The following is an 18,040-nucleotide window of genomic DNA, read 5'->3' as shown; positions in this document are numbered from 1 at the left end:
CAGCCTCCGGTCTGTCCCCAGGACCGGGGGCTAAAGGACTGCATTTAAGGCATTCCGCGCGCCGCCGCTAGCCAGGGACGCGCGGCTTACCTGCATCCCCGGCGACTCCGGCAGCAGTCCTGGGAGGTAGACAGAGTCCGGCTAGTACGGACTCTGTCTCCCGCCGCGATCCCCAGATCAGTACTGGCGTCGCGGCGCCAGTCGGGGATCAGAGCGGCAGCGTGGGCATCTGTACAGACAGCCCTTCGCTGCCGTCTGTAGTAAAAATAGATTAAAACTAAATAAAATTTAACTTAAAATAAAAAGCTTCTGGGGGCTGCTCCTGCAGCCCCCCTGCGCGGTGACCGACTCCGGCCGGGCACCAGCTTACACTGAGGTGCTTGTGGCTCGGGGGCGGGGTATAGAGGAGGACCCAAGTGCATCCTGGGAGCTAAAAGCTTAACTGTGTGGTGCCCATGGATCCTGTTCCAGCTATAACCCCAAGGTCAACCCTGTGGACCCCCTATGGACCCTGAAGTAGAAAGAGCCTTTTACATGACTTCGCTGTAATTTCAATAGAGTGAAGCAAGGCCAGTGACATGCTTGTTGTGTAGACTCTTATACACATTTCATAAACAGGATGGCTTCTATTTAGCTCAGATATATCATTTACTACTCTGCAAAGATTCCAGCTCACACAAGGTGCTATAATGTGTAAGGAAAATCTGTTACATGGGTTTAGATTGGATATGGAATAGGATTCTACAGCAAATACCTTGGTGTCATAGTTGTAAACATTTGGCATATTTTCAAATTACTTTTATTCCAACATATAGATATTTAAAGCTTTTAAAAAGGTAAAGCTTAGGAAATATACCCCATAGGCTTTTAGTAGTATATTTTGTTCCTATAAATCTTGGTTGTGTTTAGTTACATAAAAGCCATAAAAGAAAATTGTGCAATAAATACTAAGAATATACAGACATATTTGAAAATAATGAATGGCTAAAAGCTGGCTTTGGTTAGCTTCTGAAATCAGTTCTCCATTTTACCTTTATCCACTGTGTATGTTCCAATGACCTTAATCTAAGAAACATACCGTAATAAGAATGCAAATCAGAATAAAGGGATAGGGTTTTGGAGTCAGGTGATAGCCACATAATGCCCAATTCTGTGCAGGTAATGAAGGGTCTAGTGGGAGCAGTCGCCTATGTAGATCCTAGCATATATCCTAGAGAGAGAATGTTGCCGGGCTACAGTTAAGTTGTTTTAATATGAATACGGAGCATGGGAAATACATAGGGCTTCTGCACACTTAAGGGGGGCATCCACTACACTATTTTAGCAGGCGATTGAACGATAACAACGTCGTTATCGTTCAATCGTTTAAAAATAGTTTATAAATCGTGCAGTGTTTGGTCATTAACGATCAACGATGCGCGCTCCCGCTGGTCATTTGATCGTTTCATCAGTCGACTGAACATGCAGGTCAATTTCACTTGATCTATTAAAGATAGTTTGCAAATCGTTCAGACTGAAAGATGAAATTTCAAGGGAAAATCGTTTAGAGATTGGACAGGGAGTAGATCGTTTAGTGGATGTGCCCCTTTACAGATATTGAAAGCGAGGCTAAAACAGGATTTCACTTCATTAAAAAAAATAACCTTCCCAAACATAGGTAAAATGAGCAAATGCTACACACAGGAATGTTAACATGTAGCTCTGCAGGAAAGCTGTTATTTTCCTTCTCTACCAATGTAGAATCATCTGTAATGTATTGAAGGACATGCCGGCCGTCTCTTTGCCTGAAATCAAGAAGAATGGACTTGGCTGCCTAGCAAACCTAAATGAAATGCCTAACACCGAGTTCTGTGAAGATGCGAATGTTCACATTAACCTACCTACATTTTCAAAACGTCTGCTATACCACGAGTGATGCATTAATGCTTTGTATATTAGCATATGTATATGTTCCTATACAGTCTACAGTGTATGAAGCAATGTGTATTGCGTCTGAACATTACCCATAGCAGGACAATTCTTTTTTCCTTTTCTTTTCAGAATTGTTTTAGCACAAAATCTGATTGATACTAAGTTAATAGCTGTAATGGAGATCTAACATTTCTGAAGACTAGCTTTGAGGAGATGAGATGGGTGTGTGAGTAACTTTGAAAAACAAGAGAAGCTATACACAGTATGCAAATGAATACTTGTTTTCTAATACAACAATAAAACACTTTATAATTAAAATGTTTATTGTAAATAATTCTGGTACAGAGCACATTGACATAAACCATGCAGTTTTATATTCCTGTAATAGTCTGCAGTAGAGACTGGCCTTGCCTAGGAATGCTACAAGATACAGATGTAATGTAATTGAGAGGAAAGTGTGGGTCAGGAGGTGACCCTGAGTGGAATGGAGTAAGTGTGTAAGCCATTGCATGTGGAGGTGGCAGTAGGGAATGAAACATTACAAATTGGATTTGTAGGGTTTGCTTAAAATGGTAGCACTGTTGTCAAGGGTTGCTGAACACAGGGTTTAGTTGTTGGGTGACCCTGATAAAGGTTGTTCTACGGCTTAGCTCCTTCAGCTTGGAGGCTCCTACGTACGTGCATGTAGAACGAATTCCTCCGAGTATGTCTTTGATTGTTTCTTCTACGTCACCCCGGAAAGGGACCTCCACTGTTTTACCCTCAGAAGCCCTAATAGAAAGAAGGGAGTAGTCAGGTGGAGAAGGTTTTGTGGTTGTTCATGAGGCACATATTTGGGCAGTAAGAGATTTATAAATGATATAAAGGAAAGCGATGTGGCCTTCAGTCACCTGTACTCTGCCACACCTCCTGCGTGTTTCTTCATTGCTGTTTCTGAACTCATACCATAGAACATTTTATATTTCTTGCCATTCTTCTCAATGATTTCTCCTCCAGATTGTGTGTGTCCAGACAACATTCCCCCCAGCATTACAAAATCTGCTCCGGCACCTGGAATGAAACCAATCATGTCAGAAAATATATTTATTTTCCTCCTCACCAGAATTTTACATAACGCTTTATAAAGACACGTCATCTACCATGACTGAAGCATATTTTTCTTTTTCCAGTTAATAGATTTGTCAAACAGGTCTATTGTATAAATTACTAGTGTTTGCCCACAGGGTCGCTTGCGAGGATGTCTGTTATTGCTCAGCAGAATTCATTTTACAGACAGTAGTGGCATCTAATATTGTCATGTATATCTGAGATGTAGTATTTGTCTTGGTGCGCCATGTACTGGATTGACATCTATTTTGCAACTTCATGAGTCAAGATAAGCTACTTGATTACTGCTTAATATACAGTATAGTTGGATTTTACCTGCAAAATCGATCTTGATAGGTAGGTATATATATCCATGTAATTCTATATGCATACATATGTAACTGTTTGCATTCGGGGTGTGCATTATGTATAGACCTATAGTCAGTTTGGTCTTGAGAAATTCCAGAAAAAAAAATAAAAAATCTCCATAGTTCATAAACAGTCCCTGAAAGTATATTTGTCCCCAAAAAATTATATTTATATACATAGTCATTTTTGGCTTGAGGAGACTGCATGCGCTGAGTGTCTGGTTTTTCCGTATTGCTTCTCTCCCTGATGTCACATTGAGATCATACATACCTCAGTTTCTTTATAGGTGACTAAGCTATACAATATTGAAAACACAATCAAAATGAATCCAGTAGTTTTTGTGTGATGTGGGAACGAACAGACAAACAAAAATTCCCCCCCAAAAAAACCAACTGTCTAAATAGTTCATACACACAGGACCTCATTCAGAGCCGCTCGCGAAATGCAAGCGCTCGCTCTGAATGAAGGTGGCCACATCTCTAAAATGAGCCGGCCTCCTGCCTGCTCGCTAAGCTGTGGGTGACCACCCACAGCTTTAGTGAGCGGCCAGGTTGATTGTTGCGATGGTCAAGACCATTGGTGCTTGCGACGAGACCCTTGTGGTAGGGTCTCGTCTACCGCAAGCCCCAGTGAGCTTTCAGCTCTATTAGAGCCGGAAGCTCACCACTGACATCACGAGTGATGTCAATGGGGCCGCCCCCAAACGGCAGGCGTTCTGTCGGGAACTCCTCCATTTGGCAAGTCACCCTCCCCCCACCCCACCTACAAAACGATGCAAGCTGTCGATTACTATCGACAGCCGCCCCTTTTGTAGTAAGCCCTGGAGCAAGAGAATTTCTCAATCCGGGGCTTGCGCACGCGCAGTGCGGCCGCTGCGCAGGGCCTCTACATCGACCCGCTTGCGAGCCAGTCTGAATGAGACCCACAGTCCCAAGGAGTACATTTCTCTAAAAAAAAATTCTATGCACAGAAACATCCATTACAACTTTATTAGTATAGATACAATGCTTGTGTGTTGAGTTCCAAATCTGGAATGTGCATTTTTTTCTTCTATAAAGCGGCGTGCGGGAAGCAGTAAATAAAGCAAACAAGGTTTTTACATGTAATATGTATCCAGCTTACCTTTTTGCCAGCGGCCCCCTCAGATAAGTGTCTGGTATGGGGAGAGTCTCACCAACTGTGTAGTTTGGTGACTCTCCCAGAGGCCGTATTTAGAGCGGGATACAGGACTCGCACATACCTCTATTCTACCTAACTCCCACTCTGCTAGTGCGTGGGAGGAACTAAGGAACTAAGCACCTAAACCAAACAGAAAAATAAAGACATCAAACCTAACTAAAAAGCTAGGACCTAGCTAGTGTCATACTCCAAGGCACTAAAAAACACGACTGAGGTTCTAGTGGAGGGGGTGGGAGCCAGTCTTAGTTAGTGCCCGACTACACAGCTCACTATATATAACCCAGAGGTAATGGCATCCCCCAGATGGATGATAAAGGAAATAAATCAGCATTGGATTTTGGAGTGCAATAATGAACTTGGTTTATATTCAATTTTATTATTTTTTTCTCTTATATCAGATAATTCAAGCCCAAATCTACACCTGTACTGGTGCCAGACTCATGCTAACCTTGCTAACTTAAACAGCCAATTCAAGTAAACCAAAAGTAGTGAGAAGGCAACAGTTGTCATTAATATAGACGTGTTCTATTTCAATGCGGTATGGAAACTTACCAAAAGCTTTGGCCACATCACCTGGACATGTGCAACCCCCATCCTGTGAACGACAAAAAATATGATGCTATTTATAAATCTGTCAGAGGTTCTCGTCCCACAACATTTTAAAATATATACAGTATGTACAGTTAAGATCATCATATGTATCAACGTTTTTGGAGTGTATCAAAGATGAGTGATAGTAACAAATTTCTATTGCTGCTTATCGCAGAGAGAGAATCTATTGCTGCTATTTACAGCTGAGCAATGCTGGCCTGGCAGCAGGATGGCTTAACTTACTGCTCTGTACTCCGGCAAGCTAGTGCTGAGGCAATAGGGTTGTGCATTGAAGAGGCAATTGTTGGGAAAACATCAAAGATTTTGAACAGGGTTTCTCAGTCCTAATCCCCAAATTTCCACCAACATGTCATGCTTTGAGGTTTTCATTATCATGCAAAGGGGAGTTAATCTATTTTGATATTAGTAGTAGTTGAGAACCCCTTATCTTGAACATTGATTATTAAAGCCCCACCCCTGGGCTGTCTATGTCATGGTCCCAAGAGCCAATCACTGCGGAGAATCTGAAGAACATAGATACTCTGCTACTATTACCATTGCTTTAAAACAAACAACAGTGGGAAGCCATTGGCCCTGAGCATTGACTCCACTAGAAGGCAAATGTGCATAGTGGTAAGAGGATAGTCTTTCTTGCATGGAGAAATGAATGTTACATATAGCATGGTAAAGGGTCTCCTTCCCATGCGCCTTTTGAATAAGCCCTGTCTCTGGCAAAATTAAGGCTACTAATTATGCAATAGTGTAACAAGTCCAAAGTCAAATATGTAGTAATACTTACTGATATAATATGACCATTCAGTCCATGTGCTGCATCTGCACACTCAATAACAGCACTCAGCTGCGGATATCCGACGCCTGTCTTCTTCCGGGTGGTACAAACAGAACCTGAGTTCAAGTAATTGTAAAACAGCGTGAATAAGGTTAGTAAAAAAATAAATTAATTAATTTGAGAGAGAAGCGGAGCAGAATGACAACATGTACTGTTGGAAAGTTGAGCATGTGATGTAAGCAGAAATACACAACCTAACGTGCAAGTTTACTTAATGTGCTCACACACTTATACAGATCACTGCGCTTTGCCTGAGCCTCAAAGAGGGAGAAACTATGGGGGACAATTTGTGCTGTTGGACAATGACTGACAGATCGATCATGGTCGTTGTGACAATCCCAGGAAATTGTTTGTACATCATGCTCAGGATGTTACCTATGCTGGAATGTGAGCTATGTATTGTTTGCATTGGAGTTCATGGAGCAGTTTCCTCACCCATACAGGATAAGTACTCATTAGCTTAACAGATCAACTCGACCCTAACGAGCAATTCATTATCATGAAAGAGGGGAATTGGTCTTGAAGATACCTTTCTATAGGCTTGCTTTCACCTACACAAAAAAGAGTAACACGGATGGGAGGTGGATCATAGGAGTAAACTCATCTCAAATTGCTACACAATCGATCACTTGTGAGTATTACACACACCCTAAATGGTATCATACTCAAGGAAATTTTACAGGTCGCTCAACTTTTGGGGCATAATACTTTTAGCTAACCTTGATGTTGAAGTCTAAGCTTCTACCAGTTTCAGGCAAGACAAGTTATCCCTCCTACCTTTGCTGTTGAACTGCCTTCGATTGGAATGTCAATATTTGTTTCTACCTCAAACACCTCCTTCAAAAGTTCATGATTTGGAGAAGCCAGTATGCCTACAGGAGTAGGATGACCGATATCTGCAGCTCATTACTACGCTGACAGAGGACACTGGCCGAGCAGTAAGAGTCTGCAGACCCTTTATTCACCGATTATTGGCTGCTGTACCACCAAGTAATCCACCCTTGGACACGAGAACAGCACTTGTACTGGTATCCTTTGCACATGATGACATGAACTGTAAGGTGGTGTAGCTGGACCTCTGCTATAGTTATGTTACTGAATTGCATTGTACTCCTTACTGTTGTATTATCCCTATCGTCCTTACAAGTATGATGCCCCACGAACCTAAGGAATAGAGTATATTAGTGTGAGCCCAGGCTCTAGTATTTTTTAACCCGACAGTCATTATGAAATTGCATTTTCTGCCCATCTCATTCGAGACATCGTAGAACCCGATCAATGTTCATTTGGATTGGTGATAATTTTGGATTTGCGCCCACTGCAAATTGTGGACAATTAGGAATAAAATGGTCTAACTGCCCACTGGAATTCTGCAACTTTCTACAAAAAAAACTCTTCGGGTGCGTAGACACTAGACGATTCACTCCATGAGCGATATAGTCTAGTGTGTCCCCGGCAGGGGTGTGCTCAATGTTGTTAACGACATTGAGCCCACAGACTGAATGATATACTGAACGATATCGTTCAGGGCCGGGCACCCTCCCTCTTCCCCGAACATGGACCAACCTGACAATATCGTCAGGTTGGCCTGCATGTTCTGGCGATGAACGACAATGACCAACGTCCTGCGGGAGCGCGCATCCCTGGTCGTTCGTCGTTATCATTCATCGTTTTAGCGTACACACTGGCCAATATAGTGAATGATAATGTTATCGTTCAAAATATCGGCAAGTGTGTACACACCTTTAGTTTGTCAAAGTCGCCGATAATCATCAGTGCCTTTAAAACGGCAACAGGAATGAATGCCAAACAAGCCTGATAGGATTGATACTTGTTGCCATTGTAAAATGGTCGGTCAAAGGTGCCGATGATTGGCGGCTTTGACAAACAAATATACCCCTTCTTGCATTTAATATATTTGATATATAACTGGTGAAGTCACAAATGGCTTATTACAATGGGCAATGGTTTAAACTAGCAAATAAGTTACCTACAACATCAAACAGCTGAAGTTTTATCAGTCTTGCTGCACTAGTTCCCTTGTGAACACCAGTAAAGTAAGGAAATAGTACCTGGTCCTATTCCAACCTTGATAATATCTGCACCAGAGAGGATCAATTCTTCTACCATTTCACCAGTGACAACATTTCCAGCCTAAAAACACACATCATCATCAAAGTAAATGGACAATAACAATCTGTGTAACCTGTAAATGTAAGGAGACTGTAATATGAATGTGTATTTTATGCTTACCATGATTGTGTGCTTGGGGAACCTGGCTCTTACATCTTTCACATGTTGGACAAACTGCTCAGAATACCCATTAGCCACATCCAGACAAATGTAACGAACTTGAGGGACCGCAGATAAGACCTCCTCCAATTCCTGGAAATCATACTGCCCAGTACCGGAGCTCACAGCCACATTCTGCAGAACATGCAGAGTGTAGAGTTCAGAGCTGACAATTGAAGAGAAGGTTGGTGGCGGAATACAGGTTGCTGTATTTATCTATTTTATACATCTAACTTTGTTTATTGGAGGTCAAACATAATCACCATCCATGAGAGAATGAAGACACAGCCACATTTCAAAAATCATATGTAGGCTACAAAAAATTAATGTAAAATACATGAAGGCAAGTAGAAATGCCACAGGTTTCTGTATATAAAGAAGACTACCGTATTACTTACCTCCAGACATTCTGGAGAACTGGCAGCAAACTGCTTCCACTCCCCAGCTGAATAATGTTTGTGTACTGCTGTGAAAAGAGAATACTAAGGAGAGAGAGATTATGAGAGTTAGATTATTTTTGTTTTCTCAGCTGGAAATCTCAAGCTATGTTTTATTACCGAAACACTTTCAATTGATAACAGAAAACTGATTAGCACTTTCTATAACGGGAAAGCATACTAATGGACAGAGCGGTTTATAAAATAAGTATAGAAGCCTTTTCAAAGAAAAGTATAATTATGAATTGAAATGGTACATGACCCTATTTAAAACATGACTGCAGCGTTCTCACTTCTGAATGTTTATTTTCCTGACAAAATATTAAGGTTGCACCTGATCACAAATGAACAAGCGAAGGTTAAAATAACTCGTCTACACACTCATTGGCTGCCATTTGCTTGCGGAACCACTACTGTAATAGGAACCAGTGACATTACTGGGCACATCAGGACAAGAACCAGTCAGTAGTTGCAAGTCAGGTGACAGGTTACATTCTTGTGATTATGAGGCTATAAAGAGCACTGCTCCCACAGTATGCAGGCAATGTGTACACTTTAACTGATATAAAAAGACTGTAATGTTCTAAGTCCATTTCAAATGCCCTAGACAGGCTACATCAATTTTGGTATTTTACCTTTGTTACCTTATATTTTTACCAGTAAAATGCACCTGGTACCACCCTTAATTATTACACTAAGTGGCTAAATTATTATGACCACCAGGCGATTGTATGCAAAATCATTCTATCAGCCTGAAACAAAAAACAAAGTCTAGCGTGTACAGCAGCGGCGGGACCCTGCAGCGGCAAGGGCATACACACTTGCTGATGCCAATATCACATGCATGCAGGTCCAACGGAGGATGTCGCCGACAATGCGTGGGTACACACTGGCCGATGTGGACGATATGTCGGCCAGCTCAGGCGACATATCGTCTAGTGTGTACCCAGCTTTAGTCAATATAATGTTAATACAGTTCAAACTGATGCTTACCTTGCACATGGCTCGTGCCATCTCAAAGGTCCCCACTGTGTCCATATTAGCAGCAATTATAGGGATCCCTTGGTAACTTTGACCAGAGTTCCTGAACGTAAAGGAACGAGAAAGCTCCACCTGCGAGACAAAATAAAATAAAAAGATTGCTTTAAAGAGTGAATGATTATCATGAACAGTGTTTGAGAATGTTATGGAAAATCTTATACAATGCGAACATTATTAGACTTTCTGGGACACAATAGATTTAATTAATTTCTTAATTAGGATTTAAAAAATATTTTCATGAATATGAAGGGCCTGGTTCAGATTTGGGAATAGAGTAAGAGAGCAAGTAACTGTGCATATTGGTAAAACCATGTTACACTGCAGATGGTAAAATGTAAGATTTAGATTTGGGAGGATGTGTATAAACTGATATGTAAATTGCAGAGTAAAAATAAAGCTGTCCAGCATTTATGGGCTATATATCAAAGCCGCCAGTATTTACCCCACATGCATAAAAAAAAAATTTGCTTCCATTTCATTGGTCGTGATTCAATTCATAGCGATGCTGAAAAGCCCCGGGAGGGAGCTCCCGGAGCCATTCAATTCAGTTCGGTTTGGTCCGACTAAAGGATTTCTTCTCGCACCCTCCTGATGGTGCATGGAGAAATCAGCCTAAAGTGACGGCCATGCGGCTGTTTTCCGGCTTAGCACAGCGCTAATAGCCTTGCCGGTTCTCGCAACTAAACACCCAGGTTAAGTCGCGAGAACCAGCATTCTCTGACTTAACAGCGCGCTGAATTGAATATCTCCAGGCCATTGCTACATGGTTTGTCCACATACAGTTACTTGCTCTATTCCCAAATCTGAATAAGGCCCATAATGCTTACATTTACTTAAGGTGCCCATACACTGGACGCTTTGTATCCGATCCGATCTCGTATACGATTCGCTTGAACATTCTTCCCTTGACATTCTGTAAGATTTGTATTTAGAAAAGGTACGATTGTACAAACGACCATACGGTCCAATGTATTAAAATGTGTCAGATTGTACTGATCTGTCGAAATCCTTCTGCAAAACCCTCTGATCTACGATGCCGGTACACGACGGCGGGGACGCGCACCGGCATCGTAATCGTCTAGAAAATGCTAATTGTTTACACGATTGGTAATTACAATCAGTCGAAAACAGCCATATCATGTGAAAAATCGCCCCGTGTATGGGGGCTTTAAGATGTATTTTGTGAGGACTGAATTTTGGGTACTGCCTTTCCTGACATACCTGGATGTTTGTAATGTGCTAGTCCGAGACAGCATAGCAGGAACTGAAGCCCAGGAAACTCTGGGCCTGATTCTAAGTTGGGAATAGAGTAAAAAAAAACTCAAGTAACTGTGCATCTCGGTAAATCCATGCTGCACTGCAGGTGGGCAGAAGTAAAATATGCAGAAAAATGTATATGTGGGAGAGGTGTGTCCAAACTGACAGCTAAATTGCAATGTAAAAAGAAAGCTGTCCAGGATTTGTGAGCTAATGCAACGACAGACAGAGTACCACGTGTGCAAATAAATTGATGTATTTGCACCTCTTGCACTGCTACATAGTTTGTCCAGGTGCACAGGTCCTTGCTATTTCTTACTTTGGGGGAGATGTATGAAGGTTTGTTACATGTATTTGTGGTAACTGCACACGTTATGTGCTGCACTTACCGCTTCCCGGCATGTATGAGTGCAGGGAAGTGCTCAAAATGATGGGGGCGCTATGCACCAGTCATTATCGGCGTAGCTATTAACTAGATAGGGCACTGATCTGTTTTGCAAGTTATGAACGGTCAGTGGCACAGACTATTCAGACGAGTGCAGCTATTGATTTAGACAGCTCCAGCTGTCATTGCTGCATACACAGAACTGTCCCTGACTGTCACAATACGCAGCCATAGACTGTGCTTAAGAGATAATTAGATAGATATATATATATATATATATATATCTATCTATAGCAAATCCAAACGGCGGCACTCAAATAAAAAGTACAGTAACCAGCAGGTAAAATAGTTCCGTTTCGGAGTCCTTTAATACTCCATCTTCAAGGATACAATCAGATGGAGTATTAAAGAAGGACTCCAAAACGTTGGAGCTATTTTACCTTTTTTAAGGGGCCAAAAGTAATGGGACAAACTAAACAATCCTTTGCAGGCAATTACAGCCTGAAGTCTGGAACGCATAGACATCACCAGACGCTGGGTTTCATCCCTGGTGATGCTCTGCCAGGCCTCTACTGCAAATGTCTTCAGTTCCTGCTTGTTCTTGGGGCATTTTCCCTTCAGTTTTGTCTTCATCAAGTGAAATGCATGTTTCATTTCAAAGCCATTGTGGTGGTGAATAGAGGACAAAATATGAACATTCTGTCAATGTCCCAATATTTATGCACCTGACTGTATACAAGTGCGTTCACTCAGTAACCCAAACAGAGGGGAGTCCCATAAATGGATAAGGGTGGTAACAATAGCCAGCAAATTCATCCCAAGGGGGAACGCACGTCACACAGCCCGACAGCTGTTTTGGCGTACTGTGTACGCCTTCCTCATGGACCTCTGAGGAAATCCCCGTTGGGAAGAAACGCGTCAGTGTTATAGACATTGTCTCCTACTTCTAACATCGCTTATTATCCGGAGCATCAAGTGATATTTTTACTAGACACACAGCTGATGGACTGTAACTGCCGTGTATCACCTATTCGGTGAGTGATTTATAACATAAAGAAAGCCTGAGTGGGGCTCTTGAAACAAGTTTACCCTGTCAGCATGCCGTGGGGAGGCACCACCCACACACACAGCTGGACAAACAGAGGTCATCCGGCAGCTGATCCTCAGCCGCTAAACTGTTCCTGGAGGCGGCAGCGATTACAAAACGGACGGAGCCTGCAGGCCATTATCCCAGTGCCGCTCAACATGAGGCCGGAGCGACAAGCCAGAGCCAGCCCCTTCTCCAACAGCGAGTAAGTAACTGCAAATTGGGGCTAGAGATTGCATTTCCCCGACAGTGGAAATATTCACTGGTGAGTGGGCACTGTGGGACATTATTATTATTATTTGATTTTTATAATTTTTTCAATACCTGCATTGCAAATGGACAATAAAAATTGATGTGAGGAGTACTAAAGGACACACAGCACATTTGGATATAAGAACTTAAATTTTTTTTACATCTTTTCCTTGTGCATATAGAACTAACATTTTTATGAATAGTTACATTCTTGCTTTGTGAACATCATTCACAGCAGGTTCCATGCTCGTCTAAAAGGAGACTAGTTATTCAAAACCACAAACGTCTATATTCTTGTATTTTTACCTACAGTCTCTGCTGTAAAAAGATAAATTCTTTATGCTGTGTGTTTTCATACTGTGGTTTTATTACATGATTGATTACACAGCGTCATATTGGCTATCTCTTATATTTAGTATTTTGATATAAATTGTTGTTGAATGACATACATATATTGCATGTCACATTGGCCAGTGATTTATGTATTCGTTATTTATTTGTTTTTATTCACCGATTACGTTTTTGCATATTAAACATTTTTTATTCATATATTTGGCATAGTTCATCTATACATACCATTTAGCAATAATTACTATTGCAAATATTAATTCAGGTGTTTTCACAGTGCTGTTGATATATTTCTTACTATGTTGCTTTTGGTTTGCCCCAACAACAGCTGTGTCAAAACTTCTCCATTGATGATATAAGATCTTTAATATACTCCATTTTTTTGCGCCAGTGGCTATAAGTTTTTCAAAAAAATTCACAGCCAGAGGAACCCTTTCGCCGGGTGCCCTGGCCAAAGAATTAGCCCTGACACCTAGTGGGCGGCAGCCTTTGAGCTCTTTTGCATGGCCGTCTTCTTTCTTCGAGAGCTCTTCACGCTCCCTCCCTGCCGTCGGACTGCCATGCCGCTGCCTCGCACTGGCTTATATAAGCCAGCCAAGGGGCGATGACGTCGTGAGCCATAATTGGATTGTGGCGGCCATCTTTGAATTTCTAAAATGGCGCTGAGGCGCAATTTTTGATATGGGTACCGCTGCCGAACTCTGCGATGGAGTCACGAGTCGGGACTGGCTCGCGGCGGCCATCGATGAATTTCTAAAATGACACTGAGGCGCCATTTTTGAAATGGGCACCGCTGCCGAACTCTGTAGAATGGCGCCGCCCACAACGCATGTGCTAGCACTTAAACCGGGTCCCCGCCGCCGCTAGCGCCCGCTACCTCCCCGGGTCCCACCACGTCTGCAAAGGACAGCCATCTTTGTGCACCCAGGTGAAGCCACAGTACACCCCAAGCTGGAGGCCACCTACTGAGGCTGCGCAACAAGTTGAAGCTCCGTATCTATATAATGGGCATTTGTGAGGTAATAGTTCAAAAACTGTAACTTTCTCAATTACCTGAACCCCAAAAGAACCTACACTGAAACAAGAGCTACCTAATTAAGCTAACCCCAAGTCTAAATTCGCACTCTACCCTGAGGGGTTGTGTATGAAATCCCGGCGGCTGAAATACCAACGCCGGAAGTCCGAACAAGCAGTATCCCGATGGCTAAGGTAAGTAACCTATCCCCAACCCTTCATTAGGAGTGTCTAACCTTAAAACTCCTGGGGTGGTGCCTGACCCGAAGTCCCCCTGGGGTGCCTAACCCTGACTTCCCCCTGGTGGCGCCTAAACCTTACCTCCCCAGGGCCAAGGCCAACCCTGTCCCCGCTTACCTTCATTCGGGAAGCAGTCTGTCAGGATTCCCTCGTCAGGATAAAGATAGGTGTTGGGATTTAGACGCCTATCTTTAGTCCTAAATCGGGATTTCGACGCCGGGATTCCGTCAGACGGCTTCCCATGCATCGGTATTCTGACTACATCCTGCCATGAGTTATGCCTTCCCAAAGATTCCCCATAGGACTACAGCAGAAAAGTGATCCTAACTGAAAGCAGCCAAAAAAACTGACAGTTTAAACTTTAGATTGTTCCCAAATCCTTGTTTTTTGCCCTGGCATTTGGCATGGAGTACCAAGCGACAGTTCTACCCGACTAGGGCAAATTTCAGCTCAGCACGTCCAATAGCTTTTGAGGTGTAGCCCCTTAAACACCATGACCCCCTTTCCGGAATTCTCTATGGGAAAAATCTGTTTATTCGATTCAACCTTAATATAAGGGCACGACCATGCCCTTATTTATTATATGCAAATGTCCTCAAACACGTGAATATCATGTTATATTCAGCAGACCACATTCCGCAACTTTTGAGAATTCACAGCAATCGACAAATCTGGAGACACTTTGGGGTCTATGTACTAAGCAGTGATAAGAGACAGAGTGAAAAGTAATAAGTAAGTGATAAGGTGCCAGCCAATCAGCTCCCAATTGCCATCTCACAGGCTGTGTTTGAAAAATGACAGTTGGGAGCTGATTGGCTGGCACCTTATCACTTTTCACTCTGTCTCCTAACTGCTTAGTACACAGACCCCTTTGTTTTTATGTAAAACCTATGTTGAACTTGTTGCCACATTTGTACAGTCATCACATAAGTTGAATGGACGTCCATTTTGGGGATGTGCACACTGCGCATGCATCCATGGGCAAGTGAGGTTCATATGCAACATAGTTGCATCCAGTGGCGGCTCCAGAGGTGGGGCTGCAGCACAGTTCAAATTTCAAATAGGGGAGCCACACCAACTGCCATTTCATACATTGACAAACATCACTGGCTGGGACACACTGGCAGTTGGTGTGACTCCCCTATTTGAATTTTGGACTGTGCTGCAGCCCCACCTCTGGAGCCGCCACTGTTTGCATCTGATCTTGCAGCAATGGGGGCGTAACTGGGTATTCTCACATAGGCAAAGTTTATAGAGTGTGTGTCAAAGGAAATACATAAATGGAAGAAAAGATACGATCTACTTGAAAAAGTTCACCAAAGGTTAGGGGAGTGTGTAGCTGTGAATTGAGGAACTTCAACCAATAAAGTTAATATATGTAGAAAAATTGGTACTTCTAGCACTTCTTCAACCTTTAATTTGTAGAGTGTTTTGTGGGTACAAGGATAGAAAAGAAATTAATATAGTGTACACTGTGTAATACAAGTGGTATGCTTACTATCTGGTGTAGAGTATTGTGCCTTGGGTAAAACTGCCCAGATACCAACTTGTGGCCGCGGTTTGCAATGTTGTCTCCTAGAAATACATCTTTGTCTAATGGGTCCATCCTTTACAACAGAGCACAATGTTTTTTTTTTTCCCCATTGTATTCCATATACTCATTGAGGACTACAACATCTGTTATTCCAGGAGACAACGTTGCAAACTGCAACCACTGGTGGGTATCTGTGCAATTTTACCCAAGGCACAATTCCCTACACCAAATGGTAAGCATACAACATAATGGATGATTGTTTCTCTGATAATACACAGTGTATTCTACAAACATTTATTTTCTTTCTCTGTACCAGGGTTATAATGTCGACACATCGGAATGTTAACATTGGGGTTTGGCTGTGTGGGGAAAGGTTAGGGTTAGCACTAGACGGAAGATTAGGATAGGGATGAGAGATAGCAGAAAAAGTATTAGGGTCAGGGATAGCAGAAAAATACCTACCTGAAAGCCGTAGTATCGGAGGTCTGACCCGGGAGTGATGATCACATGACCACCAAGACCCAAAAGCTGCCTGGAGCAGGTAAGTCACCGCTGAGCCACTAGGGACAATATGTTGACATTTCACCACTGTCTACACGAATTTCAACATGGTCAAAGTCGACATTATGACCATGTTGACACACATGCCGACAAATACCACACCCCTGAAAACATGTTTACGCTTCCTTCCAACTGTGACTTGCTCTCACTGACCTCTGCCTATGTGATAATGCCCCATTATAGCCCAGCTACTCCTCTTCAGTCATAAGTGGAGACTGAAATGCATACAACTCTGCATCGCCTGCACTATTCTTTGAGGTAAAATGAGCAATAAAGTGGCAGACATCAACCATTACCAGTGTTACCGGGGAACATGGCCAGTATCTCTCGGAATTGAATTGCCTCCAAAGATTTGCTATACTTGTTTTTATTCAAAAACTTAATTTTTTTATTTAAAGGGACCACCTTTACATACCTTTAATAAGTCAACTATTCCTATTTACAATACATTGTATGTGCAATCTTCTAAAAGGTGATCAGGCATGGTGGAATACAGATATGATTTAAGCAAGAACAAGAAAATGGGCTACATTTATTTAAGAAACATTCACCTCGCTGCGAGATTTTAAAGTACTTCTCTTTGGCCTCAGCAAAACATCCTTAAAGTCCAGCTTGATATCATTGTCTATTCGTGGCATGATTACCTAGAAAGAGAGAGAGACATATGACCCCAGCAGCAGAACATGAGATGACAGAAAAAAACAGACACATATACAAATGAAGCAGGAAAACAGCAATGTACAGTATAACAGGAGAGATGGGTGACTGCAGAAAAAGATCTGTGCATGACACTAAATGACAGGGAGTAGCAGGGGATTAACACAGGGAGCAAATAGCACAGAGCAATAGATGGCAAGGGAGGCAGCATTACAGAGGGCAGGCAGGTGTGACAGACCCTGTGGAGAGAGCAGTGGTTGGCAACGGAGTGACAGGGACTGCAGAGAAGGAAGCAGAAGGCGGTGACTGGCAGGGGCAGACCGGAATCCCGGGAAGATGAAGGGGACTGACAGGGCAGCAGCGGGAGGATGCTCTGCGCTGTGCACACACCTAGTGCTCAGAGTCAGGACGGCCAATATCTTGCACACACAGAAGAACCACTGTCAGTTTCCCGTCTCTGTCCTGACTCCTGACCCCAGGTACAGGAAGTGAGCACTGAGCATGGCGGGGGGGGGGGGGATCCGGATAGGAGGCTGCCCCCACCTGTGCACAGCGCGATGCCTGCTGACACCCAGTCCCTGCTGGGTGTGCGCTGTGCCCCCAGCAGTGGCAAGGAATCTAAGCGTGACAGCAGCCAGTGACCCGGAGAGTGTGGGACATATAACGGGCCGGGGGTCAGCCCGGACATGTGACCGGGGAGGGGCCTGTTATCCGCCACGCCCCTCCACCTAACGTCTCTAGTTCCGCCCCCGGACGCAGGAAGACAATACAGTAGTGCAGCCTAGTGTAAGGAGAGGAAGAGGAGCAGCCCGGCACACACAGGAGCACGCCAGCATGCTGATTAAAGTAAAGGTTGGTGCTGAGCTTAGTAACCCCCGTGTCAGGGCCGGTGTGGCGGCGGAGCTACGCGCCTGGTGTCGGGCCTAATACACACAGCAACGTATGTGGG

At 43.1% G+C, this 18,040-nt stretch overlaps 3 protein-coding genes across 9 annotated transcripts in view; 2 read left to right on the top strand and 1 right to left on the bottom strand.

The window, feature by feature from the left end:
* TINF2 (TERF1 interacting nuclear factor 2) overlaps positions 1-2,239 on the top strand; it is a 38,275-nt gene extending 36,036 nt beyond the window's left edge. For 2 of the 5 annotated variants that reach the window (XM_088470032.1, XM_088470035.1), the window contains one exon: positions 1,741-2,239. The gene's annotated coding sequence lies outside the window, so the exon portion shown is untranslated. The remainder of the gene's footprint in view (positions 1-1,740) is intronic. The other 3 variants (XM_088470034.1, XM_088470033.1, XM_088470031.1) reach the window with 3 other exon arrangements.
* Positions 2,217-17,796, bottom strand: GMPR2 (guanosine monophosphate reductase 2). 3 transcript variants are annotated; one of them, XM_088470028.1, is made up of 10 exons: positions 17,482-17,796; positions 16,986-17,078; positions 9,709-9,828; positions 8,677-8,760; positions 8,240-8,413; positions 8,059-8,140; positions 5,936-6,042; positions 5,098-5,140; positions 2,802-2,961; positions 2,217-2,682 (listed from the first exon to the last, which is right to left on the bottom strand). In XM_088470028.1, the coding sequence occupies exons 2-10, from the start codon at positions 17,070-17,072 to the stop codon at positions 2,496-2,498; spliced, it is 1,044 nt and encodes a 347-aa protein (XP_088326154.1). In that variant the 5' UTR covers positions 17,073-17,078; positions 17,482-17,796; the 3' UTR covers positions 2,217-2,495. The 3 variants fall into 3 exon arrangements, with proteins under 3 accessions (XP_088326154.1, XP_088326155.1, XP_088326156.1); XM_088470029.1 differs by having other exon boundaries at positions 17,635-17,796; XM_088470030.1 differs by lacking the exon at positions 17,482-17,796 and adding an exon at positions 17,330-17,460.
* NEDD8 (NEDD8 ubiquitin like modifier) overlaps positions 17,739-18,040 on the top strand; it is a 32,955-nt gene continuing 32,653 nt past the window's right edge. The window contains exon 1 of the mRNA XM_088470039.1: positions 17,739-17,943. Within this exon, the coding sequence (XP_088326165.1) occupies positions 17,926-17,943 (18 nt within the window). The 5' untranslated portion in view covers positions 17,739-17,925. The remainder of the gene's footprint in view (positions 17,944-18,040) is intronic.

The sequence above is a fragment of the Taudactylus pleione genome, unplaced genomic scaffold (genome assembly GCF_031769625.1).
Source record: "Taudactylus pleione unplaced genomic scaffold, aTauple2 ptg000095l, whole genome shotgun sequence".
Taxonomy (NCBI): Eukaryota; Metazoa; Chordata; class Amphibia; order Anura; family Myobatrachidae; genus Taudactylus; species Taudactylus pleione.
Note: the sequence above shows the minus strand (reverse complement) of the source record. Positions and strands in the feature narration are given on the sequence as shown.